Here is a 27975-nt window from a genome sequence, read left to right on the forward strand (position 1 = left end):
GTTTATGCCTATGTCACGTGATCCTGTTGGACATAAACCCCGCCCACAGTCAGAAGACAAGCCCCTCCCTGAGTGCTGTCAGATTGTTTTCAGCCTGTCATCATCACACAATCTCTCAGTAACACTTTGATCCTCCTGAAATTCGACACAAATGTTCTCTTGGACTGATTGGATTTTGAGTGTAAAAGGTCAAAGCTTGAACAGTCTTCAATAATCTTCCATGTCTAGAAAGACATTATAAAAATGTGAAAGAACAATGTGACTCTTTCAACAACAACAACAAATTAACAATAAATAAAATCACAATGTGGATTAATGTGGTTTGTCTTTAAAGCAGCAGCCAGTCAAAAACCAACCAGGTGTCTTCAGATCAGACTCTCTCACAAAGTCCAGAAAAGAAAAAAAAATGCCGCCACAAGCAGATTTTATTCAGTGTTGTTGAGTGTGACGGTGGGAATCAGCAGCGTGTTTTCAAGGAGAAGTGAATCTTATCAGTCTGGTCGGGGGTTGAACAGACACACAGGAGGCTATAAACAGGAGCTGCAGCAGGATCCAGGTGTTCACACCTGCCGGCTGCTAACATGGCTCTGCTCAAGTTCACACTCAGTGCCCTGGTCATCTGCATGCTCTCCGCCTGCTCCTGGGCTGAAGACAAGGTGAGAAGATAGCCTACTGAATTTCAGAATAACAACATTCAGCATGCTGATTATGTTTAGAATAATAAAATATATATATGGGATTTTTATTTCTTAAAACAAATTCAGAGAGAATGTATACAATTATTGATTAAACAAATTAAGGGACAAATCTGTAATTGTACTTGCAGGTCAAATATTGATAATAATCCTGGACTTAAAAATGTGATAAATATGGAAACCTGAAGTGTCCAAAATTAAAATCATTTTTGTAATTTGGCTGCAATGACAGAAAATGAACATTATCACATAGGGGTGTAACGATACATGTATTTGTATTGAACCGTTTCGGTACGGGGCGGTAGGCCTACAGCGCAGAGCACGGGTGAGTTTCCGGAAGAGCAGTTGTGTGTGTTAACAGTCCGCCTGCAGCTACACGTGCAGCCCGTTTACGTCGTGGCTATCGCTAATGCTACCGTTAGCGAGAAGGCTTGAAGACCCTTCCTGCTTGTAGGAGGGGTGGGGGCAGTGGCTCCTCTTTGCCTCTTTCTGTCCGTCCGTCTCTCTCTCTCTCTGTCTGGCTGTGTTGCTCACAGGCTCCAGCACCTGTAGTGGAGTAGATAACAGAAAAATCATGCAAATTATGATACAAGCATGAAATTTGTTTTGGTTGTTCTCTAGGGCCTATATTGCTGAAATCTGTCCGATTGGACGTGAAAATCCAAGATGGCGGCCATTTTTCAAGATGGCTGCCAAATTAGCCACCCGAAGTTCCTTTTTTTCATAGAAATGTGTGTAGTTGACTAATTTGAATGACATAAGTGATACATTGTATTGTATTTGTATATAGACACATAGATGGCCTTATTAATAGAAAAGGAGAAAAAAAAAGATTAATATATAACTTTATTGTGCAAGGAAGCTCTCATTTGAATCTATTGAACAATATGATTTATTAAAAATAAACTGGTCTTTCCTGTAGGATTTATTTTAGACTGCAAGCCTGTTTCTCAGCATAGGCCTATTAACTATCATGACAACATAACGAAGCATAACAAAGCATAACAAAGCCCTTAGATATCAATGTTAACAAGACCAAGGAGATGATCATTGATTTTAGGAAAAAACAGGATGCCATCTCCCTTGTTGTAATAAATGGTCGGGCAGTGGGACTGTACAAAGTTACAAATACCTTATTGACAACAGATTGGAAGCCCACCAACGCATGTATTTTTATCCCAAACTCAGGCACTTTAATGTGGACAGCACTTTTATGAAGATGTTTTACTGTTGTTTTATTGAATCTGTTCTTACCTTTTCTTTTATCTGCTGGTATGAGTTTTTAACTTTAAAAAACAAAAACTGTCTGCACAGCATTATAAAAGAGTGTAGCAAGCTGCACAACAAATTGCCCCATTGGGGATAAAGACAACTTGAACCTCAAACTGACAAATAAGACTTATGTGAACATTCATATCGAACTCTGTAACACACTCATGACACAAGCCACACGTGCTCTCCCTGTGTGATGGCCTGGGTAGTGGACAGTCTGAGGACAGAGAGAAGTTTATAATTATGAAATGCACCGATGAGACTGTGCTAGTGTAACGGAGTTAAAAGATAATTTGATTCCACTTGCCATAAAAACTCACCACACAACACAAAAACTTGTTTTTCCTATGGTAATTAAATGCATCACCCCTGCGGATTAGGGTCGTGCACCCCGGGGGGTAGCCGCAGTCGGAGATGCTGTTTCCCTGGTAGGTGCACAAGCTACGAGCTCCGCTACTGTTTCATATTATTTACTTTAATTTCAATGCTAAGGGGTGGTTTAAGTTGTATTTCTTAAGCATATAGCTCCCAAACGGTCAAGCATGTCCTTTTCCATATAAAGTTGACGGTGTTTTTCTTTTATTTCTGTTTACAACATAGCTAGGGTTACATGTGGTAGCTAACCTGCACTTTCCTTTCGTTTTACATTTTTCAGCCGTGTATGTGTGTGTGTGTGAGAAAAGAAGAGCTGGACTGACTGTAAATGTGGATTTCTCTGCCAGGTACGCTTTGTGTTATTTTATGTTAGTTTTGAGAATGTTTAGGCAGTCGGGAGATGCTGTTTCCCTGCCGTGTATGTGTGTGTGTGTGTGTGTGAGAAAAGAAGAGCTGGACTGACTGTAAATGTGGATTTCTCTGCCAGGTCAGTCCATGTGTGCACAATAAACGGTGAGGTTGCCAACGGTGAAAGTCTGACTCGTATGTTAAAACTACACAACGCAAGGATGAGTACCAAAACCGCTACAATGGTGCCGTGACCCGTCCGTGACTTCACTGCTGCCGGGGTCTGCTCGTCTCCATGGTGACGCTGCGAGCTCGACGTGGGACCTGTGGCTCTGCACGCGACTGCTTCACCTGTGCTTTATTCATGTCCTGGGTATCGTGAGTCCGGTTGCAGCAAAGAACCCGGGTTTGGACTGTTTGTTTGTTTTTTTTCTGTTTATAAGTGGCCTGTCTGTGCCACGGGAAAAAAAAAAAAAGGAAGTAAAAAAAAAAAAAAAAAAGAGAAGGTTTTTTTTTGTGGATTCCAGTAGTGAACATGTCTTTGATATAGTGATGTGTTTTAATGTGTATTAGTGGGGATATATATATATTTTTTCTTTCTTTTTCCACTCTTTCATCATATTTGTGGTCCATTTGATGCATAAATCCCCCAAGGTATATATTTTTTCTCTATTTGAGATAACTGTCAACAAGACAGAAAAGAAAAAGAAAAGAAAGGAGAAGAGTAATAAGTTAGTAACTTAAAGCTGCAAAAGGGCAACATAATCTTAGTTGTGGATTTTGAGATTTTATTTCATTTTTTCAAAGACAATGGCTCAACATAACGTGTCAAGTGTTGGTAGGGGTTCTAGACAGTGGTTCAGTCAGTTTCCTACACTGGATGGGTTTAGTGAAGACAGACATGTTACATCTACTCCTCACAGTCGCCCTGGGAGGGATAGTGCATGTGCCACTGCAGATGTTGGGGTGGATGGGGAGTCTGCACTTTCTGGTCAAGATGTCCACGTTCTCAGTGACCTGGTGAAACAGATAGGGACCAGTATAGGTGAGAACATTGTTTCATGTCTTAAGTCCATTCCAGCTACTGATGCTAACATGACTCAGTCAACCACAGCAGATCTTTCTAAAGTTAACTTGACAATTACACATGACAGTTATGAACCACATCCTTTCCGGGGGGATAACACTGATAGGATGTCAGTCTCTGAGTGGGAGGAAGCTATGAGGCTTTACCTGAGTAGGAGGGGCATTGAGCTATGTTACCAGGTGGATGAGGTTTTGGGCAAGCTAAGGGGGAGGGCACGTGATGTAGTGACCATTGGGCTTCGCAGTCAACACGCCTTAGACTTAAAGTCAGGCCCTCAACCAGTATTTGACATACTTAAGCAGCACTTTGGTGACTCTGTGACTTCCTTTATGCCCCTTGCTGACTTTTATGACACAAAGCCACGACCCACAGAGACAGCTGTTGACTATTGGATCCGGCTTAACAAAGCCATTGACACTGCTGTAGATGGACTAAAGAGACAGGGAAAGACTCTCGACAATCCTTCCCGTGAAGTCACAGTCATGTTTATCACTCACTGTCCAGATACTGAGCTGTCTCTAGTCTTCAGCTGCAAGCCGCTGGAAGAGTGGACGGCTACTGATGTTCAGGTGAGGCTGGATGGACACCACCGAAAGAGGCGCCTCCAGCAGCGTCAGTCTTCAACCCCAACCGGAAGCCTGCAATCCAACCAGGCTGCGAACGTTTTGCAGTGCCACGCCCAGTCTGCAGGGGGGGCCCCTGCCCCTCAACTAGTTACAGCCGGCAGAACGTCACAGTCTGAAGGGCAGTCGCTTGACCATGTTATCACTCTCCTTGAGCGGTTACTGCAGCGAGAGGCTTCCCGTCATTCCAGGTCACCAAGGTCAGGTGCTGGTGGCCGCAGCAGGTCTCGGGGCCCGTGTTCTGTTTGTGGGGGTGACGACCATGATACTGTGTCTCATTGCAGGAGAGAGCGGCTTTGTTTTCGCTGTTACGCTACTGGACATCAGGCTGTGACCTGTCATAGCGCTCCTCCCTCTGACTTACCTGCTGCTCAGTCTGGTGGTTCCAACCAGCAGGGAAACTAGCTGGCCCACATGAGCAGGGGAGTAGTGTAGGGCCAAATGACGTGTCCCCACAAGATTTTGATGATGTTGATCTTGAGTCAGTATACTCACAGTTCTGCTCCTTAGCAGGTGATAACTCCACTGTGATTATTCAAAATACACAAAGACTGTCTGCAACTGATAACCTGTTTCACACTGATGTGCTGATCCAAGATACTGTAAAACTTAGAGCTATGCTTGACAGCGGCTCTATGGCCTGTTCCTTGAGCTCTAGTGTGCTCCCCCTCCTGAAGCAGAATAATGTTGTTTCCCCTGACTCTGTCTCTCCCACTTCAGTTGTCCTTGTTGGATGTGGAGGTTCGAGAACAAACCCTGTCGGTGTGTGTGAGTTGCAGATGAGGGTGTTTGGCTGTTGCTTCTCGGTTCCAACGCTCATCGTGGAGGGCCAAAGTGATGATCTCATTCTGGGCAGCAATGTCATGAAACACCTCATTCGAGCGCTGAAGTACTCTGGAGACTTCGGGGAGAGAACGTCTCTTTCTGGTCAAGTCCCTGTGGAGGAAGGGAGCCTGCTGCAGCTGTTGACCACTGTGGAGACATGGAGAGGTGATGAGTGTCCTGCTAAGGTTGGTACTGTTAAACTCAAGCATGCAGTGACCCTGGAGCCCTTGACAGAACACTTAGTCTGGGGTCGCCTACCTGCCCATCTATGTCTCTCAGCTGGCAGCACGGTGGTTGTGGAGCCAAGTGTGTCAAGAACTGTGCCGCGTTCAGTGATGGTGGGCCGTGTTGTAACACCACTGTGGGGCGACGGATGTGTTCCAGTGAGAGTCATTAACCCCTCCCCCAGACCAGTGACATTGAGACGCAACTGCAAGATTGCTGACGTGTCACCCTGTGTGGCACTGGAAGACTTTGACACTGACTACTTTTATGTGACTGACTCACCTGATGAAGTGAAATGTACTGTGACAAAGACAGCTGACAAACCTGACACAGCCAGTGAGAAGAGCTTGACTGTTGACTCAGACTGTACTGCCAGACCGACACTTAACCCTATGCTCTCTGACCTTGGACTGCAGGACATTGACATTGACGCAACTCACCTGTCCCCCTTCTGGAAAGCGAAGCTTGTTGACCTGCTGGCTAAGTATGAGTCCATCTTCTCTCGCCACAGGATGGACTGTGGTAAAGCCAAAGACTTTGTTCACCGCATCCGACTGAGTGACAGCAAGCCCTTCAGACTCCCCTATCGCCGACTGTCCCCATCACACTATGAGAAGCTGAGGGTAGCTTTAAATGAGATGGAGGAGCGTGACATCATAAGGAAGTCTGCAAGCGAGTATGCATCACCTCTTGTTCTTGTCTGGAAAAAGAACGGCGACCTGCGTCTCTGCACTGATTTTCGGTGGCTGAACACACGCACTGTCCGCGACGCACATCCCTTGCCTCACCAGGCTGATGCCTTGGCTGCCCTGGGGGGGAATGCGTTCTTTTCAACCATGGATCTGACCTCTGGGTATTATAACGTGGAAGTACATGAGGAGGATAAGAAGTTCACCGCGTTCACCTCTCCTTTTGGGCTATATGAGTACAACAGGCTCCCGCAGGGACTTTGCAACAGCCCGGCCACGTTCATGAGGATGATGATGGCTATCTTCGGTGATCAAAACTTTTTGTGCCTCTTGTGTTATCTTGATGATATTCTTGTGTTCGCCCCCAATGAACAGCTGGCATTACAGAGGTTGGAGATGGTGTTTGAGAGGTTAAAGGCGCACAACCTGAAACTAGCTCCCAAAAAGTGTCACTTCATGAGACCTTCGGTGAAGTTTCTGGGGCATATTGTGACGAAGGAAGGCATTTCAACTGATCCCGAGAAAGTCAGAGCTATTGTGGAGTTGCAGGAGAATGACTTAATGTTGGAGGGCACAGACATCCCATCCCCCACCAAGATCAGATCCTTTCTTGGGATGGTTGGGTTTTATCAGCAGTTTTTTGAGGGGTACTCTGGTATTAGCAAGCCTTTGTTCGCGCTGACATCTGGTGGAAAGAGGGTGCGACGTACCAGAGGTAAGCAGGTCCGGCTTACATCTTGGACCCTCTCTTCGGCTGATTGGACTCCTGCATGCAGTGAGGCTTTCAGTAAGCTAAAGCAGGCTTTGTTGAACAATGTCACTCTCGCTCACCCCGATTTCAGTAAGCCTTTCCTCCTGTCGGTTGATGCCTCCTCCAATGGTCTCGGGGCAGTGCTTTCTCAGCTGGCTGATGGTGATGATGTTGCGAGGCCCATTGCGTTTGCCAGCAAGTCGCTGAATTATGCCCAGTCTCGCTACCCAGCACACAGGCTGGAATTCCTCGCACTTAAGTGGGCTGTGTGCGACAAGTTCAGCCATTGGCTGAGAGGTCACAAATTCACTGTATGGACCGACAATAACCCGCTCACTTACATTCTCAGTAAACCAAAGCTGGACGCCTGTGAGCAGAGGTGGGTGTCGAAACTGGCCCCATATGACTTTGACATCAGATACATTCCTGGTCCTAAGAATGTGGTGGCGGACGCCCTCAGTCGTGAGCCTTTGGTGCACCCCAGTGTTCTCCATCGCCTCACTACAGTCCCCTATGGTGCACTTTTGGAGGCAGCAAATGCCTTGGAACCTGACTGTGTGCAGGATGCTTTTCGCTGGTCCTGTGATCCTCTCAGCCGCCTGCAACATCGTCCCTTGACTGTGGCCTCCAACAGTGCAGTGGCAGTGCCCCAACACCTTCCTATCTCCTCAAAAGCTGTGTCAGCTGTTCTTGAACACTCTCTGGAGAATGATTGCTTGCCCCCTCATGCATTCTGTTTGCCGCAACTCACTCAGTCACTTCTGCCTTCCGACCTGTCTGATTTCCGCCCTTTACCCATTGACAAACTGACATAGTTGCAACGTGCTGATCCATGCTTGGGTCGAGTTCTCCACTTTGTGGAACGCCAGAGACGTCCGTCGAGACGAGAACGCCCCCGTGAGCCAGCTGAAGCCTTGCGGCTTCTCCGGCACTGGGAACAACTTTCCATCAAGGCAGGTGTTCTGTATCGCACGTCGAAAGATGTTGTGACAAAGAGAAAGACGTACAAGTATGTCGTACCCACACAACTGAAAAGTAAGGTCCTGAAAGGTATCCACGATGAGGCGGGTCATCAGGGGCAGAAGAGGACGCTCTACTTGGCTGGACAGCGGTTTTACTGGATCGGGATGGAGAAGGATGTCAAGGATTATGTGCAGCACTGTCGGCGTTGTTTGGTCAGTAAGTCTCCTGAACCTGAGGCCAGGGCGCCACTCGAGAGTGTTAAGACATCCAGACCTCTTGAGTTGGTCTGCATTGACTTTTGGTCAGCTGAAGACTCATCCAACAGATCTCTCGACGTGCTCGTTGTGACTGACCATTTTACTAAACTGGCTCAGGCCTACCTCTGTCCCAACCAGTCCGCCAAGGCTGTCGCTCATCAACTCTGGAACAACTTCTTCTGTGTTTATGGCTTCCCAGAGCGAGTGCACTCGGACCAAGGTGCGAACTTCGAAAGCAGCCTGATTGCAGAGATGCTCCAAGTCGCTGGCGTTGAGAAGTCTCATACAACACCTTACCATCCCATGGGCAATGGGGCAGTCGAAAGGTTCAATCGCACCCTTGGGAACATGATCAGAGCTCTTCCACCCAGAGCCAAACAGAAATGGCCCCAGCTCCTGCGTTCACTCACCTTCTCCTACAATGCAACAGTCCATGAAACCACAGGTTTTGCACCTTTTCTACTCATGTTCGGCAGAGTTCCCAGATTGCCGGTGGACATGATGTTTCAGTCTGTGCTCATGGATGAGCGAGTGGTGGATTATGATGTCTATGTGCAGTGTCTCCGCCGTGACTTGGCAGAGGCTATCAGGATTGCTCAGATTTCAACCACAAAACAACAAGAGAAACAGACTGAGCTGTACAACCGCAAGGTCAGGGGTGCACCTGTGGAGGTCGGGGACAGAGTCTTGTTGGCTAACAAAGGAGAACGAGGTCGGAGGAAGCTGGCTGATCGCTGGGAGAGTCATCTGTACACTGTTGTGGAGAAACAGAATAACACTCACACCTTCAGACTCAGGAACTGTGCGACAAACCAGGAGAAAGTGGTTCACAGGAACCTCATCATGCCTGTAAACTTTTTACCTGTTCCTGCTGATCCGGAAGATGGTGGCTCTTTTGTCAGTGACCTGACTGATGATGAGGCTGAGGATGAGTCTGTGGTGGGTGTTGAACATGATGGTTCGACTGTTCTTCCTGGATGTGGACCTGAGGACAGGACTGTCTATTGGATCTCTCAGCTCCCAGCCTCCACCGGAGATCAGTCGACCTCTATGGCTGATGTGGATGGACATGACAAGACCGGAGTTGACGCACCTGATCAAGTTGACCCTGACAGTTGCAATGAGAACAGGCTTGACAGTTCAGACAAGAGCATTTCTGACAAACTGAACCAGTCTGACCCTTGTGGTTCTGCTGTTAATGCTGACTGTTCTGTTGACTTACCTGACTCTCAACCTTCTGTCTCTCTCTCAGTTGACTTGCTGCCTCCTGATGCTAGGTCTGTTACTACATCAGAGGCAGGACAAAATCATTCCTGTGATAGTTTGCAGCGAATGCGAACAAGATATGGAAGAGTTGTTAGGCCAGTCGTCAGACTTATTTAGAATATGCACCAGAAAGTTGTTGCTGGCCGCTAGTATTATTTCTTGTTATGGCCTTACATATGTGTAGGTGATTATTGGCTCAAATATGGCCTATGAGTTCCTTCAATTTTGAGGAGGGTTTGGTTCTTATATTTTTTTTGTGATGGTTTGACACCTGTGTGTGACTACTAGATGGGTGTGTCCGGGTGGTAAATTTGTGTGCTGCTTTACTGACATGATTTCTAAGTAATTTAACATGTATATGGGCATGTTATTCCTATGGGTGTCGGAAGGCTTTGCTACCCTTCCTCATTCTAATTCTTCAAGAATAGTCTCTTGACCGGAGTATTTGGTATCTGTGATATTAGCAGCACTGTACACTTTGAACATTTTTTTTTATCCATTACCTCCTCTTGATATGATGTTATTTGTACCTGGTATGTTTGTACTTATGGGAATATGCGGTCCAGTCTCATTTTTTTTTTCTTTTGGTTTGGTTATATGGGCAAGTGGAGATCAGTAGGGGGGAATGTAACGGAGTTAAAAGATAATTTGATTCCACTTGCCATAAAAACTCACCACACAACACAAAAACTTGTTTTTCCTATGGTAATTAAATGCATCACCCCTGCGAATTAGGGTCGTGCACCCCGGGGGGTAGTCGCAGTCGGAGATGCTGTTTCCCTGGTAGGTGCACAAGCTACGAGCTCCGCTACTGTTTCATATTATTTACTTTAATTTCAATGCTAAGGGGTGGTTTAAGTTGTATTTCTTAAGCATATAGCTCCCAAACGGTCAAGCATGTCCTTTTCCATATAAAGTTGACGGTGTTTTTCTTTTATTTCTGTTTACAACATAGCTAGGGTTACATGTGGTAGCTAACCTGCACTTTCCTTTCGTTTTACATTTTTCAGCCGTGTATGTGTGTGTGTGTGAGAAAAGAAGAGCTGGACTGACTGTAAATGTGGATTTCTCTGCCAGGTACGCTTTGTGTTATTTTATGTTAGTTTTGAGAATGTTTAGGCAGTCGGGAGATGCTGTTTCCCTGCCGTGTATGTGTGTGTGTGTGTGTGTGAGAAAAGAAGAGCTGGACTGACTGTAAATGTGGATTTCTCTGCCAGGTCAGTCCATGTGTGCACAATAAACGGCGAGGTTGCCAACGGTGAAAGTCTGACTCGTATGTTAAAACTACACAACGCAAGGATGAGTACCAAAACCGCTACACTAGGTCTCTGCTGTACGTCTTGACCACATGTCAGCTGTTCAGCTGTAGAGGAAAACTCGGCTCATGCTCCAGTCATCTAAAAAACAAACAAACTCTGGTATCGGGACTGGGCTAAAATGTATGCGGAAGGACGCTGTACCACTGGTCCTGCTGCATACCTGATGTGGTGCGGCACACCTTTCGCTCAGCAGCATACCTGATAGTTCCACAGCCAAAGTAGATTCAGCCGAGCCTGAGACCAACATAAAATACGTAACACTGAGTACGTTTACATGACACTTGAGAAAACCGAATTATTGTCTTATCCGACTATAACTGGACAACTGAGTTCATGTAAACACGTTAGTCCAACTAATATCGGAGTTCTCCAACTCCGATTCAGATAGACGCTTTTATCAAAGTTTAACTGGATAACGCACGTGCTCATGCTCCACACCCCCCACACTGGTGACCCCGGAATAGAAACATCCAAGAAAGCTGGTGGCAGAAGCTATTGTTGTAGCGTTACGGTGTTCTTGTCTGCCCCTGGAAATCCCCATGACCACGAATGCACCTGATCTGCACAATAAGTAACACGCACCTTACGTACGAAATGAACAAAGCTGTACAGCTGTAGTAGAGGAAAACTTGGCTCGTGCTCCAGTCATTTAAAAAAAAGAAAGAAATGTATGCGGAAGGACGCTGTGCCACTGGTCCTGCTACATACCTGATGTGGTGCGGCACACCTGTCGCTCAGCAGCATCCCCTGAGACGCTCTTATTTTTTTAATTGGGATAGTGCTACATTCAGCGGAGCCTTAGAACAACATACAACACGTAACAGTGTGGCATTGTTGCCTTCTCTTTTCACCGACAGCCCCATCCCCCCTTGTTTGCACGACAAATGACACTAGAGCATAATCGCAGCCTGTGTGTTACAAAATCGCATTTGATCATATTGCAATATAATTGCAAATGCAATTAATCATTGAGCCCTTTGTGCAGGTGACACTTCACTCAACTTTTGTTTTAATGTTTACAGTTCTTTTTTTCTCACATCATGCCCCCCCTTAAAAACTCTGGCGCCCCCCAAGGGGAGGCGCGCCCCACAATTTGAAAAACACTGTTTTACGAAATTAATTTGTTGGGTGCTACCCTGTATAAAATCACAAAATCCAACTCAACAGACTTGAAAATATAGTAATTGACACCAAGATCGATAAAATAAAATAAGAACTACACACATTGATATAAAAATGGTGATTGGCAGCAGGCGCATAGGCAGGGAGTGGGCCTGGCCAGTGCCGCCCACACGAATCACTGGCCCGCCTGTCCACGTTTGATAAGAAGAAAAATTTAATTGATTAAATTAATTTAACTGCGGTTAATCGATCGTTTTTAATGGGAGTTGTTCTGTGAAATGTAAACAAACAAAGCCGACAGATGTAGCGGATCTCTGTTTAAAACGTTGGTGCAGCCAGCAAGGGAGAGAGGAGGTGAAAAGAGACAATGTTACCTGTTGTATAATACTGGACTCAGCCATGTAGCACGATCGCTAAAACACAGAGACCAGTGAGTAACGAGTCAAAAAGCCGCAGACACTGATAACTGATCACTGCCTGAAGAGTTTGAAAGTATAGCCTCTAACTTCATGAACGCAGCTCAAACAGACCCGCTGCTTCAGCACGGTGACGCTTTGATAAATACACCGGATCCGCGCTGGTTTACAGTATCCTCTCGCATATTAGCATAGCTTAATTAAAAAATAAAATAAAAATTTTAAAAAGCGCTCCTCGCGGTGGAGCGGAGTTTCCTCTACTGCAGCTGATCAGCTGATATGTGGTCAAGGCGTACCTACAGACCTGTCACAGTCACAGGTGCATTTCATTTTTATAGGACTTCAACCTCAAAGCTGTCTGTCCTCAGACTGTCCTGACCTGTCCCTGAACATCACACAGGGACAACGTGGAGCTGCTTGTGTGATTGGTTACTGAGTTTTACTGTTTACATAGGTACAGTTAAATACAGTTTATCATCATAGTGGCAGAAAAGATAATTTCATCTGTATGTATCAAATATTGTGTTGGTCAAGAACAAGTTACAAAAAAAAAAAAAAAAGTTGTGCAATAAATGTGATGTGCGCTAGATGAAATGCACTCTCCTGATAAAAGATGGCCCATCCGATTTTGTACTGGCCCACCCAAAATTTAAATTCTGCCTACGCCACTGATTGGCAGCCATCTTGAAAAATGGCCACCTAAATGTCTAGTCAGACAAAATTTGATCAGAAGCCTCTCCAGAACAAATACACGAAATTTCATGCTTGTATCATAATTTGCACAATTCCACTCAAATTTTGCTTTTATCTGCTCCACTAAGATGGACTAACGCGTTGACATGAACTCAGTTGTCCAGTTATAGTTGGATAAGACAATAATTCGGTTTTCTCAAGTGATATGTAAACGTACCCTTATCAAAAAAGTAGATTATTAAAGTGTACTACAAGTATACTCATTTTATACTAAAACTGAGGCAGTATACTTGGAAGTGTACTTTTGTAAACTTAAAATGGCCGTATAAAGTATACTTTAATAAACTAAAATGTGGACTATAAGTATATAGCCTACTTAATACACAAGGAGTATATAGATGAGTGTAATTGTATACTTGAAAATGTACCTTTGTATACTTGAAAGTGTACTTTAGTAAACTTAAAATTAAATATAAAGTATACTTTTATAAACTTAAAATAAGTACCAAGGTACGTATCGAACCGTGATTTTTGTGTATCGTTACACCCCTACTATCACATTAGAAAAGCTAATTTTACTAACAGTATATTTTTGGTAATACCAATAGGTTTTTATGCTATCATAACATACAAACTAATCACACAATAATAATTTATATCATAGAAATATTAAATGTTCAATATTTTAATCTGATAATTTGATTGATTATATTTTTATTGTAAATGGCTTCTGGGTGATATAAAGCTTCAAAATAGAATGTGCTGAGTCAGAAATGTATTTATTTATTACGTTTTTTAATAGCATGTATTACTTTGTTACTTAAAAACAACCCATTATGTGATTGGCTATTAACCCTTAAGAGCCAGTGTAACTCACAGAGCCTCTACGTGAAGCAACTGTTAATGTTTCTTGTCAGTTATCTCACCATGAATGTGGTGCGGATGTGCAGTGTAGCCTCTCCAGTTATGCCGACGACACAACACAACTCTTTACTAATTAAGTCGTGTCATTGTCTCCCGGATCTAGGATCTGTCCGTCTCTGAGCTGCTGTGGAAGGCCAACAAGGACGTCGGTAAAACGCTTCACGCCTCTTCTAGTTTGTTTATTTATTTTTGTTTTGGTGGAGAACTATTCAATTGTTTATTTATGAAGTGTTGGCAGCTGATTTACTGACTTAATTAAAAACCATGATTCATTTACACACCAGTGATTTGACAGCTTTTATTATGAATTATATAAGATGCCAATTATGTATAATCACGCTTTGATGTTTCTATTTTTATACCCAGCATGCACAGTGCAAGACATGTTGAAAAACATGTTTACAAAAGCTCATTGACAGGCAAAAAGTTGGAAACCAGTTTTAAAACCTTTGAAGATATATGAATTTTGCCGTGATGATCTATCACCACCTTCTGGACAGATTACCACATGGACAAGGTCATAATGCAGAGTACTGAATCAGTGAATTAGAGTATGTTCATGTTCCCTGGTGGATAAAGGCCGCAGAACATCCAGAGCTACAGTTTGTGAAAATAAAATTCACATGTACAGTACTGTAGTAATTAAAATATTAAACATGAGCTGGATCAGATTTATATGGAGGACCAAAGATGTCAAAAAACAAATATCTTTAATTTCATCTTTCAACGGGCTTTAAAAATAGGAATTGTAATACATACTGTATATATGAACTAATGATTCATATTAAATTACTAAAACTGCAAATTCTATAATTTATTTATGAATGAATACATTTGTTTATAGATGATTTTTTGACGAGTGTTCTCTGCTGTTTTTGTAAATCCCTTTTTGAATCTCAAGTATTTAGTAAAGGATCAATTGTTCACTTCTCAACTTTTTTTTTTAAACAATCCCTATTTCTAATGCCGATTACGAAATTGCTGAGTCTTGAATGTTTTGATCCAACAGTGCGCAGAGAGGACGAGCCCCTCGTCATAGATGACATCGCTTATGACAATGAGAACGAGAGAAACGCCGACCAGTGCACGTCCCGCGGCTGCATGTGGGGAAAGTCCTCTGACGGGAAAGTGTACGTGCCCTACGTCATCGCCTCGCACTACTGTAAGTGACTGGAAAACCATTAAAGCTGTTTTAAAGCAGATAATGAAATATAACATGGGTTGTAATGTGTTTTTTCCATTATCTATCTAAAACATGGGATTAATACCAATAATTTGATGTTATGGTTTATTATTTCTGGATTTTAGGTCATTTCACTACGAAACAATTATAGATACATCTGTGCTATATTATATCTCAAATTGTATGGGCTATTTAATAAACAAAAGAAAATATGCATTTTTTTTATTATATAGGTTAATCATTAATAGAATCCTTTAAAAATAATAATATATTTTTATATTTTATATATTTTAACATAATGTGAATTGTAACAACACATTACAGTGAAGACAAAAGAACAGACAAAAAAAATCAACAATTGAATAAAACAGAATGTGCAATACACTCAAAATATAGATGAGTCAGCATATTTACAATTATATAAAATATATATTTCCAAATTTTCTCACATTTCCTGAAATAAACTTTAAATAATTGTATTTTTAATGAACTTTTTTTGCTGTAAAAACCAAACGTCCAGTGTTAAACATTAAAGCTGCACATGTTATTGAACATGTACAGTACTTGCACATGCTGCAGTGTGAATTGAACGTGCACGTTTCCTCTGACCTGCCTGTGTGTCCTCCCAGCTTCCCGTGAGCGCACCATCATCGAGCGTGGCCTGAACTCCTTCACCAGCGTTTCCTGCATCCGCTTCGTCAGGAGAACCAACCAGAGAGACTACCTGAGCATCAAGTCCGACAGCGGGTAACAACCTCTGTCCGTCACGTGTTGATAATAACTGTATTGATAAGAGTTCATTTAAAAGGGAAAATAACACTGTATGGCTGCATCTTAACGTCAAAATGTAAATACCCTATATATATTGTGTATTATTTTTTCCTTAAATTCACCTCCTAAATGTTGGCTATCTATTTTGGAATAAGAAAACATAATGTTGTGGGAAATTACTTTTCTAATTTAATTCGTATGGTTTTTAGTTGAATCTTAAATAAAACCTATTATAATTTACTGTTTAAAATTGACTTAATACATAAAATTTTATAAAATAATAAATATATCAATTGTTGTTTTCTAATTGCACGCATGCAGATGTTACTCCTACGTCGGTCGCCGTGGCTACTCCCAGACCTTGTCTCTGGACCGCCGTGGCTGCCTCTACCACAACACCGTGCAGCACGAGCTGCTCCACGCCCTCGGCTTCAACCACGAGCAGTGCCGCTCCGACAGAGACCAGCACATCCGCATCCTGTGGGAGAACATCCAGTCCGGTCAGCACCTGGACCACACACATACACACACACACACACACACACACACACACACACACACACACACACACACACACACACACACACACACAATAAATCCAATTTATATATTTTTTTAAATGACTGATGACTTCTCAACTTATTTTCTCAGTCAGTTGAATATCATTTGGTAACACTTTACAATAAGGGTCCCTTAATTAACGTTAGTTAGTACATTATTAAGCATTAATATATAAACTAATGGATTAATTAAAGCAGAAGTGAGTGATCCGGTCGTTTTCGCTAATGCTGCGTTCCAGGCAGGCTTTTGAAATCGTAAATTACAGCTTCAAGTCACAACTTACGACTTTGTAGCGTTCCAGGCAACCCACTCGTGTTTTTCCGACCTGTTTTACCTGTGAAAGTCACTATAACGGCCACTCGTAACTTCCGACCCGTGAACTCGTACCAGATCAAACTGATACAACTTCACAGGTCGGAAAAACACGAGTTACGGGCTGCCTTGAACGCACCATAACAGCCCTCGTCCCTGCGTCGGCACATTCACGGCATCCCTTGGCTGCACACACAGCCCTGCATGCCGTTCTCTCTCCTCATTGGATAAAAACTGTAGGATACGATAAATGTTTTCTCTTCGGCTCAGAGCAGAGCAGAGTGACTGACAGACCCGTGTTTCGGTCCAAACACTCTATGTAAGTGATTGCTGTCGGAAGATATAACTATTTAAGACTTATATTAACACAAATATATCACTTATTTCTGCTTTAATTAAGGGACCCTTATTGTAAAGTGTAACCTATCATTTTTGTCAATGTCAATAATGTTGGATTCACACTACTTCTTTATTAACAACATCAAACTCAAAGACTCAGTTTATTTTCATGTGTGATGAAAAACAAAACATCAACTCTTGACATTGGTTCAGCCTTTCCTCACTCTTCCTGTGATCTTTCCTCCTCAGGTTGGGAGTACGCCTTCGACAAGATCAACACTCTGAACATGAACACACCCTACGACTACAACTCTGTCATGCAGTACCACAGGTCTGAGCGGGCCACTATTGATTAGAAACCTTTTATCCTTTCAACAGTAAACCAATCATTTCTAGGGGGTTTTGTTATGTGAACTATATAAACATCATTGATCCTCTGTGTTTCCTGCAGGTATGCCTTCTCTGGGAACAACAAGCCCACCATGGTGCCCATCCCCAACGCCAACGTTGAGTTTGGCACAGGCAAAGAGATGAGCAAGAATGACATCGCCAGACTGAACAGGCTCTACAAGTGTTAAACACAGTAAGTCTCTGAAACTCTGGATTTCTCAAGACTTGGACGACAGGTGTGAATTTTTGTTCCCACCTTGCACAGCCAAAATGCACGGTCCTTGTATGATGTCATCATTTGCAGTCACTATAAATATGAAAATATAGCACAAAGTGTTCATAATGATCCATCACCTGCCTGCAGATTGATCTAGTATTTAATATTCTTTTATTTATTTATGTATTTATTTTGTTCAACTACTTTCATTCTTTCTCTTGCCTGTTCAGTTCCTTTGTTGTTTCTTTGTTTCTAATCAAACTTCACTTTATGTTAAAATTTAAATTCCTTGTAGCCATATGTGTCCTCGCATACTTGACCAATAAAACAAATTCTAAGATTGTAATTAAATCTATGTAATATGGTTATGTTTTGTAATCAGCATCTTAATGTGCTGAACAGGCACGTGCACACATAGGGCCCAAAAGGTGCTTGAGCCCCTGCCCTTTTTGCCTCGTATTAAAAAGTGCCCTTTTTTAATGTTTTTTTTTTTTTCTTCAATAAATGCATTCCTGTTGTGCATGAGGATGTAAACAACCGCGCTGTAAAAATGCCACGGTTATCTACCGTACGCATTTCCTTGTAATACACACGGTATTGTGTATGTATGTTGGTGTGTGTGTTGTCCGCTGCTGCTCCGCTCCGTCCCTCACTGAGGGGGGGGGGGGGGGGGGGGGGGGGGGGTTGCCCCGCGGTGCGCGCTCCCTCACATGCACGTCCAGCACGTCCAGAGAGAGAGAAGTAGAAGCTGCTGCCTCGTCAATAACTCTGTGTGTGCCACAGTGTGCCACTCTGTGTGTGCCACTGCCGCGCGTAGATGAGACGTGACAGTGGAGCGACTTGTGTCGAATCTTGTGAGTTATAAATCCACCAACATAACGTCCTTGTCGGTTCTGACAAGTCGCCGTCCACTTATTCAACGAGCTTAATATGAGTCATATTTCAGAAAAGCGCTCATTTGTGTTTGTTTAGCTGACTGCTTGTTAAGAGTTAAGCCCTACCCCGTCCTCTGTCTAACATCACCTGAATGTAGTGAACAGCAGCAGCAACAGGAGGAATCACTCACTCAGCTTGATTTCACTGACTGTTAGTTTCCAGATATTGAGTTACTGGTAATTGTGACTTTGCTGTTGTAAATATTGCTGCTGTTCTGCACAGTAGCAGTCACAGTAGTCATTTCTTGGTTTTGTGTGTGTAGCCTGTAGGCTTAGCCTACTTCTATTTTGCACTTGCACTTTTTTTTAGGTGCACATGTTAATGTGCACCTAATACCATAGCCTTAGCCTACCAGTTCAGAAGTCATGAAATTGGTCCAGCGTGTTGACTGCAGTCTTGAAGGCGTGCAGGCTTTCTCTACCGACTAAATAGTAACTGTAATTTATTTTTATTTATTTATTTTGATATTAAGGCCCGAAAAAATTGTACATAGGCTACTGCCCTTTTCTGATGTTGAGCCCCTGCCCCTCTATAGTTATGTGCACGTCCCTGGTGCTGAACATGAGAAATGCTCAGTAACATGGATTAAAATATGACATCAACCCTAAGTTTGTTCATATGTCAACAAAGGAAAAATTGAGACAAACCAATAAAAAAGTGTATACTGTATTTGTTTGTTGCCTTAAACGTGTTTCTTTTTCCCCACTAGGTGATGAAAACAAGTCCTGACGCCACTTCAGACATCGAACCAGGCGTTTATAATTCTATGGATTCTGTCATATTCTCCTTAATAAAATGTACATTTTCACTGAACATTTGTTTGTTGTCTGTTTATGCACTTTCAAACACTTACACAATATACATGCAAGTGCAGCTCCAGGATTTCAATGTTAGTAAAAAAAATTATAAAAGCAAGTGATTGGTTGCAGCTCACTGTTATAAGTTGAGGCCACGTCTTGGTGGCGTGCAGAGTATCAAATCCTGCAGAAGCTTCACTTAAAGTTCACATCAAGTGTTTCATCCCCGCCCCCATATAACCCTCCCCTACAAATGAATGAATGAATACAAATATGTAAACAAAATTACTTTTAATGAACCTTCCATAGCTACAATGAATTGTGCTACAATGTATATCAGGAAATGTGTGTTAAGTGCAAGTGCAAACATTGTGAGAGCGTCAGCGAGTGTCTGTGGTGAGGAGCCACTTGGAGGCAAATATGTTTAAAAAAACAACAACAGAACAGTGCTGTCAGCAAATTCAGAACCCGAACCACACACCTCCGTCAGAGGGTGTGTGTGTGTGTCCATGACTTCACTCTTCTTGGTTCCCTTTGTCACCCAAGGACCAAACTAAACTATAGTCAGACCGACATAGCTTACAAAATGTGAGGTATTTACTGGCGTGGCTAGCGAGTAGCAACTATATAAATGTCAATGGATATTTCTTTTTTTATGGAGAGCTGCTGCGAATCAACTGGGAGCAGGGCAGGAGAAAGGGTTAAAGGAGAACGGTCCGGCTCACTGGAGCTGATAGAAAGGCCACCGTCACTCAGATAATCAATCAATCAATCAATCAGGCTTTATTAGCACTGCAAGAAAACCACTCAGCCTGAAGCTCTCATCAGGCTCCACTTTCTGTCGGCCATGTTCAGAGACCTGAGACTGCAGTAAAGGGACAGTTGAAGGCTCGAAAACAGTTTCTCAATCAGAAGTATCTGGATTCATGCTGGTGTAACGATGCTGGAGATTTTCTTCGCCGCCTTTTAATACCAATCACAGCCTGTCCAAATATTGTTCTATCCAAGGCGTACCCAAAGTAAATTGAATGCTGTTCTTGAACTGTTTGGAGAATATGGATGGACTTGGTCTCTTTTGAAAGGTATCACTCTGAAGTTTTTCCCCAAACTGAAATAATCACTATAAGTGCTACTATCATTGATTCATCTCAGTGGGAGCACACTGAATTAGAATGTTTTTATTCTCGCCTGAATTTTTTTGTTGCAATCAGATGCCTGAAGATGAGTGTGGCTGAGAATTTTAGCTGGAAAACACAATGGGACTACAGCATGAAGCCTTACCTGGCCCCAGTTCAAATTTGATAACAATCCTGCTAAAAATGAGTATTTTACACATGTTTTTCTAAGTGTATATCTAGGCGTTTTCCTAAAGTTGCCATTGAGAAACAATACATGCGCCAAAGTGCAGCTTTTGCAAAGTTACGCATGAAAATGGCAGTGCTGCCTTTTCCCAGGGACCGTGAATGCAGCACATCGTTCGTTTCGTAATCTCATTGGCTATTCAATGCTACAGTTTCCATCGGGATCGGTTCCTATTGGCTGAAGCCATTCAGCGCTGTCGGAGGGGATGTTCCTCATGAGACACAGCCACTCATTCGCTATTGCAGGCGGCAGCCGGGGACAGGGAGCTTGTGATTGGTCGAGTGAGCTGTCAATCGAAAGGTCAGAGGGCAGCGCCATTTTGTAAAGTGAAATAAACCAGAGAATTTCTAATATTGAGGAGAAGTGCCACTCTCGTCCTACTTCCGGGTTTTCGGTACACGTCTCTGTCCATGTGGGGGCGCTCGCAGGCGAGTGCAGAATGAATGGGAGTCAATGGGGATACACCCCTAAAAATCCACTTTTCTCTGGAAATAATTTTTTGTCAAGTAATTTGAATATTATTATCAAAAGGGGGAAGCAATAAAATGCACTTGGCTGAATATTGGATTTTTTAAGTTCACTTTTCTGTTCTAAAAAGCTGTTCAAAAAAACATGATGACGTCACAGACAAGAGGTGCTGCTTTACGGTAATTTCTGAGTCACCTCAGAGCACGATGACAGCCCGTCCAGCCCGTCTACAGAACCGCGGACCGTAACCATGTTATAACCCAGTGTCTGAGAAAGGCTGTTATAACCTATAACATAATAATATATATTTTTTAAAAACATTTAATGCAGGCGATCGGTTCATTGTAAAACATTTATTTATTTATGTAAATGTGGTGAACGTAGGAGGCTACAGAGCCCCCAGGCAGCACTGCTCTCTGTCCAATACACAAATGAAGCTTCACTTTTCATTCAAACAATAAACTAATGCTACTGCTACAATTGTTAGATTTCATCAACCAGCCGGTGGTAAACCTCTAAAAACCTACGGGTAAGTTAATTAACGACCGTTTTCTCCGCCGGGATCGACGACAGAGGTACGCCGACCGAGCACGTCAGCAGACCGGCTGCTGCTGCTGTGATGTCCCTCATTGCTCCACAGGTGCAGCTTCACTTCTCCGAAAACATCGGAGCAGACTTCTAAACAGCCGTCATTTGGATAAACTGACCGCATATTGGGAGACTAAACAGTTACTTTCTCGCTTGAAAAAATATTAAAAGTTAATAAAAGTGCATAATAACAGCGGTACAGAAAGAAATAAAACAGCTTTTCGCCCGTTTTACAGCTACTGTGTCATCAGGTGATCTCTGGTCGTAAATAGTCGCAAGTCCGTCACTGACCAATCAGCATGCATTAGCAGAATGCTAGCGTTTTATGGGCAACAACAGCCCAACCTGTAGGAAATCGAAAGGACAAAACTTCTCAACAATTTCACTTTTAACCTATAATCCATATTGATCTTGCAGAAACTACAACAATATTTGCGATTTTTTGACTATTACCAGGTGAAAGGGACAAATTTAGCCTTCTAGCTCCATAGGGCCCCATTCATTCTGCACTCGCCCGCGAGCACTCCTAGTGGAATTCTGGTGGAACTGCAACCAAGTTCGATACAATGGGGCTAATGGAGAGTGGCAAGGCTCGTCAATAGACTGGCTCTGAATAAACATTGTTTTCATGTAAACGCCGGACTTATGAGGAGAAATAAACGGATTTACTGGATATACAATGCGTAATTTCATAAGATGCAGCAGCGGGATGAGGTTATCTACTGGTACAACCGTGTGTTTTGGACTAAATACTTTACTGGATTGGATTTACTGGACTTTTCTGAATGTAACGACACCAAGTTTGTGGGGAAACCCTGTGATCCTGAGCCTGCCCTGACACAAATCGTGAGTTATATCGGCTTTTTACGAACTTTGTTAGCATGTTTATAGTCTGATTCGAGTGTTGCTGTGATGATTATATTTAGGAATGGTCGGCATATCTTTAATCACAAGAGTTTTAGCTTTCCAACGATATGTGGCATGACTATTTCAAGTGACTGGTGACATCCTCTATGACACCTCCCTGATTAAAACCCCCCCGCGGGCCCGCCGGCGGGCCGTCGGAATGGCAAGGGGTTGAATTAATGATTTTTTATTTTCGTGTCATGCCACCACTGTGGCCCATCCCATATGGGATTACAAGACACATTCAATGACAAATACAAAAACAAAGACTAGACAGTCCTTCCTGCCACACAGGTGTGATACATAAATAAACAATTTAAGATTACTTTCAGTACTCATCTAACGCTCTTCGTCTCATTGCCCAAGCCTTTTCAAGAAATAAAGAAAATGCTAATATATAGGCTATTCAACTGAAAAAGATGTTTTAGCTTCTCAGCATCATCTAACCACACAAATTCGTTATTTGGATCTACCTTACTGTACAAATTTTGTCTTATAGAGTCATAGAAAGGACACGTAATAGAACACGAAATGTCAATATTAAATTCATAAATGCATTTCAGGACACTTTGGAGTATATATATCACCTTTTTACTCTTTTACTCTTTTATTCTTTTACTCTTTTGCTATGCTATTTATTGTGTGTTATTGTATTGTATTTTATGTGGTCTTATGCGTACTGTAAGTGGTGAAGCCAAAGACAAATTTCCACATTGTGGACAATAAAGATATTGAATTGAATTGAATTGAATTGAAATGACTTTCATTCTCCACCTCTTGGATGTCACATAATTACATATTACAAATTCTATCGTCTTCTGCTGTGCTAACATATCTGCCTGTCTCAATATGAAGACCAACTATACCAGCTCTCAATTGAGCACACAGGGATCTTTTCTTTTTAGACAAATTTTACAAAACATAATTTTCTGGGCCAAATACTGGGCCTGTTTTATCTCACAGTAATGTCTACTTCCTGCAGGAATGGGTCTTGACATAAAGTTTCCAACCACACTCTGCAGATGTGAAGGTAAACACACCATGGCCCAATTCCATTTCCCATCTATTTCTATTTCAGGATCTCACCACATACAAAGGGGTGTGACAGGGGTGTTTAGTCAGCTGTTTGTTACTTTCGCTAACGTTACATCATTGCTGTTGATTTGAAGAACAGTCCCTTTTTTATTTTTATTGTTTGCATATTTTCATATCAGAAAACAGGATACTCTAGGTAGACACTAAAACTGAACTCTTTTAAATTAACTTTACTTAACTTAAATATTTTTACCCATACTCCATCCATACCACTGCAGAACAATGAGAAATGGGATGAGGTGTAAACTGTGAAGGTGTGAATGCATGTGTCAGTCCACTCAGTGTTCACTAGATGAACTAGATGAAAAACCGTTTTGAACTCAGTAAAAATTATATTGTTAGTTATTAGAAATGTAGTAAATGCAGGAGACATGCTCACACCGTTGCCAGGAAATGTTTAATTTAAGCCAAGTATCTAAATCAAATAAGATTAGAAAGCTTCGTATGATGGGAATAACGAAACGTGGCATCAAGGTGAACTTTTCTTATCGGGTCCTAATTTCTATTTTCACTCCATTTCTTCCATTGCCCCCTAAATATCAGTAAAAGGGAGTGTTTTCCTGGTGCAGCCAATGCTTTATAAATTGAAATGTCCTCCTCCTCTTCCTCACTGTGTTTCTCCTTCCACAGAGACAGAGGTGACTCGGGTGAGTGTCATTTAGAAAACATTTTCATTGACCCATGAGACATAAGTCATTTTACTGGTTGTTTGTGTCTTTTTGCAGGTTATTTGGTGACATATAGTCAAAATGAGGTGCATTCTGGGACTCGTGGTCCTGCTGGCTGTCTCAGCTTGGGCTGAGGAGGAGGTGAGTTTATCTTAAAATGTTTTACATTTACTTATTTCTTTTACCTCTTACCTTTTTGGAGTAACAAAGCATTTATGTAAAAATACTATATTACTCTCTCTGTGCTTAAAGCATTGGCAGTAAAAGTTCTCATTCTGTAATAAAATTGCTATTTAAGTTGATCGTTTTTTATGTTATGATATAACATGAATGTTTGGTGGTTTTAGTCCAATGGTTCCTAATGTAGAGGTCAAAGGGTCACCAGATAAATCTGAGGGGTCGTGAGATTTTTTTCTATTTTGTCAAATACAGGATAGTTTTTACTCTGTAATTCTCAAATTGTTTTGTAAAATGTGTGTCTTTCACTTTGTTTTTCTATCTCTGTTTTTTCTCTACATGATTTCTGGACATTTTCTGATTTTGTAAGTTCACTATTTTGTTTTTATCAAAATATATTTTGCATTTAGTCTAAGTACAAACATTTGATCATTAAAACAATAAACCGTTGTCGGTGTCTCCTGTACAGATCAGGCTTTGACCACTTCAGAGAGGATTGAAAGAGCAAACAGGGACCTTGGTGAGAACTTTTCTTTGTCACTTCAAAGTTTAGTTTCAGCTCCGATGCAGAATGAGTGACGTATTAGATTTGTTATAGGTTGTTTGTTATAATTCAACAAAGACAGAGACAACCACCCCAGTCAGAGAAGATCTTTTATATTTTTACTGATCACATTATCTGCTGCAGTCCGTTCTCCTGATGAGCCCTACATAGAGGACGATGTCGCCTACGACTCTGAAGCTGAGAGAAACGCCGACCCCTGCACAGCTGGGGGGGCTGCAGGGAGCTGCCTGTGGCCCAAAGCTGCCGATGGAAAAGTCTACGTGCCCTACACCATTGGAAGCGTTTACTGTGAGTGAAGATTGAGAACAATTCTTAATTCAAAATCTAAAAACAAATGAAAATCCATAATAGTTGGGATATATTAAGATTTCCACCAACAATATAAACAAAAACAATCGTAATTGTATTTAAATGGTTTAGGAACATTTATATTTTATAAACCTGGTTCAACAAAAGTATGAATCAGTTCATTCATGTTACAACTGTGTCATGAAAATGGATAGGAATCTTACCTGTGATAAAAATCGATGCATCTTGAATATTATGCTGAATATTTTTGGAGTGTAAAATCCAATAGAAGTCATGAATATTAGCACCAGGGAACACTGATTACATTAATTCTTAAAAATATCACTTCAATAATGTGATCCTGTTGCTTCTACAGCCTCTCGTGAGGCGGCCATCATCCAGCGTGGCCTGGAGTCCTTCCACAGCGTCTCTTGTATCCGTTTCATCAAACGCACCGACCATAGACACTACCTGAAGATCCAGTCCCTTAACGGGTAAACATGTCCTACAACACTTTGCATGACTTGTTTTCTTGGATGACACACTAGACTTTTCTATTTCTTTGAATATTCCCTGTTTATAAAACAAAAAACAACATCATCAGCATATACTACTCTGATTTTCTGTCGTGCATGTGTCTCCTTTGTCGTCACAGATGCTTCTCCTACATCGGTCGTCGCAGCACTCCTCAGGATCTGTCCCTGCAGCGTTCGGGCTGCGTTTACCACGACACGGTCCAGCACGAGGTTCTCCACGCTCTGGGTTTCCACCATGAGCAGAAACGTTCTGACCGCGACCAGTACATCCGCATCGTGCTGGAGAACGTCATCCCTGGTTCGTTCATGTCTGCTGCGATTATCAGTATAAAATCATTGCAGAAAGACAGAGAGAAAGAAGACACAGCTTTTAAATCCACACTTCATTTAGTTAACACTCAGAAAATATCAAAGTGTTCAACATTTCACATCACTGTCTCACTTAGTTTGTTGAGAAGCTATGATCAGCCAGCTAGCTTTAGCTTAGCATAGCACAGAGATTGAAAACAAACAGTGGGAAATAGCCAGTCTGGTTCTGACAGATGTTACAGTCCATGGGTCAGACGGTAACATTGAATATAGCAATAACAATTAAAAAGGGGGGAAAAATGAAATTGAGATTGAGAAATTGAAATTAAAATCATAATCAAAATTAATATTAGGCTAATACTAAAATTTACTGGAAAAACTTGCATTTCAAAAAGAAAACTGGAAGAAGTTTCCCTGGAATATAAAATACCAAGAAGAAAAGAACAACTTTTGTACATTTTAAACAGTATGTCTACAGAGATGAATTATTGTGTTTGTTTCTGTTCTCTTTGTTAATCTTTAGGAAAAGAGCACAACTTTGACAAAGTCAACACTCTGAACCAGGGAACCACCTACGACTACGACTCTGTGATGCATTACAGCAAGTAGGTAGAACAGAAACAGCTGTGTGGGATGGAGAACTTTGGTTTAATGAATAAAATTAACTCTGTATTATTAAACCTTTTGTTTCACTTTCTTCTTCAGCTGCCTCATTAACTCTTACACCTGTCGTTCCAGGTACGCCTTCTCCAAGAACAACCGGCCCACCTTGGTGGCCATTCCCGATGCCAGCGTTGAGTTTGGTGTGGCTACTGAGATGAGCCGGAAGGACATCTACAGGCTCAACAGGCTCTACAAATGCTGAACAGGGTCAATGGTAAGAGTCACAAAGGGCCTTTGGCAAATATCTATGTTTTACCTATGATTCTCATATGTAGCTACATGTTTCTTCCACTGCACTGTTAAAAAATGTGTCTTCAGTTGAAAAAACACATTTTTTTCCTCACGTACTAAACCCCCTTGAAATGTTTTCAAACAGGTGACCAGGAGAAAGCTTCTTATATCATCATCATCATCACTGTCGTCAGTCTGGTCAATCTTTGAATATATTAAAGGATGTAATTGTGATCAATAAATTTGCATTTAAGCTCATCTGAGTTTCTTTATTTATTTAACAGTTGAACTTCGTAATAATAATTCTAGTTATAAGTTTTGTTTACTTTTGTTTTCAATTTCAATTAAAATGCATATTCAGATGTATTTAAAATGAGCACATTTTATTTAAATGTGCTATATAAATAAAGTTGATTGATTGATTGATTGATTGATTGATTGATTGATTGATTGATTGATTGATTGATTGATTGATTGATTGATTGATTGATTGATTGATATTCACATAATTTTGTTTAATTGGATCCTTATCTTTGGTAATTATGTTTTTTTTTTAAAAAAAAGACCTAAGCGATTTAAAAAAAAAAAAAACAACCTTGACTGATAATTTTTTTTACTATTTGATCGTCAATTTCAACATTTCCAATATTCTTTTACGTCTGCCAAGCACATTGAATCCCTTTATCTTTACAAATAATAAACTTAGTTTGCCTTAGAGAACTGCACTGGTTCCGGTCCCAGTTCTGGTTCTGGTTTAGGTTTA

At 41.8% G+C, this 27975-nt stretch overlaps 1 protein-coding gene across 1 annotated transcript; it reads left to right on the plus strand.

The window, feature by feature from the left end:
- Positions 1-576: 576 nt before the first annotated feature.
- LOC310987908 (uncharacterized protein) lies at positions 577-27466 on the plus strand. Its single transcript, XM_083974377.1, has 14 exons — positions 577-656; positions 13954-13999; positions 14860-15012; positions 15663-15780; positions 16126-16304; positions 17266-17347; positions 17468-17589; positions 25090-25140; positions 25309-25473; positions 25850-25967; positions 26129-26307; positions 26842-26923; positions 27057-27195; positions 27358-27466. Exons 1-13 carry the CDS (start codon positions 582-584, stop codon positions 27181-27183), a joined length of 1497 nt encoding a protein of 498 aa, XP_083830503.1. The 5' UTR covers positions 577-581; the 3' UTR covers positions 27184-27195; positions 27358-27466.
- Positions 27467-27975: the final 509 nt, after the last annotated feature.

Source organism: Trachurus trachurus (genome assembly GCF_905171665.1).
Source record: "Trachurus trachurus genome assembly, chromosome: 6".
NCBI classification, from domain to species: domain Eukaryota; kingdom Metazoa; phylum Chordata; class Actinopteri; order Carangiformes; family Carangidae; genus Trachurus; species Trachurus trachurus.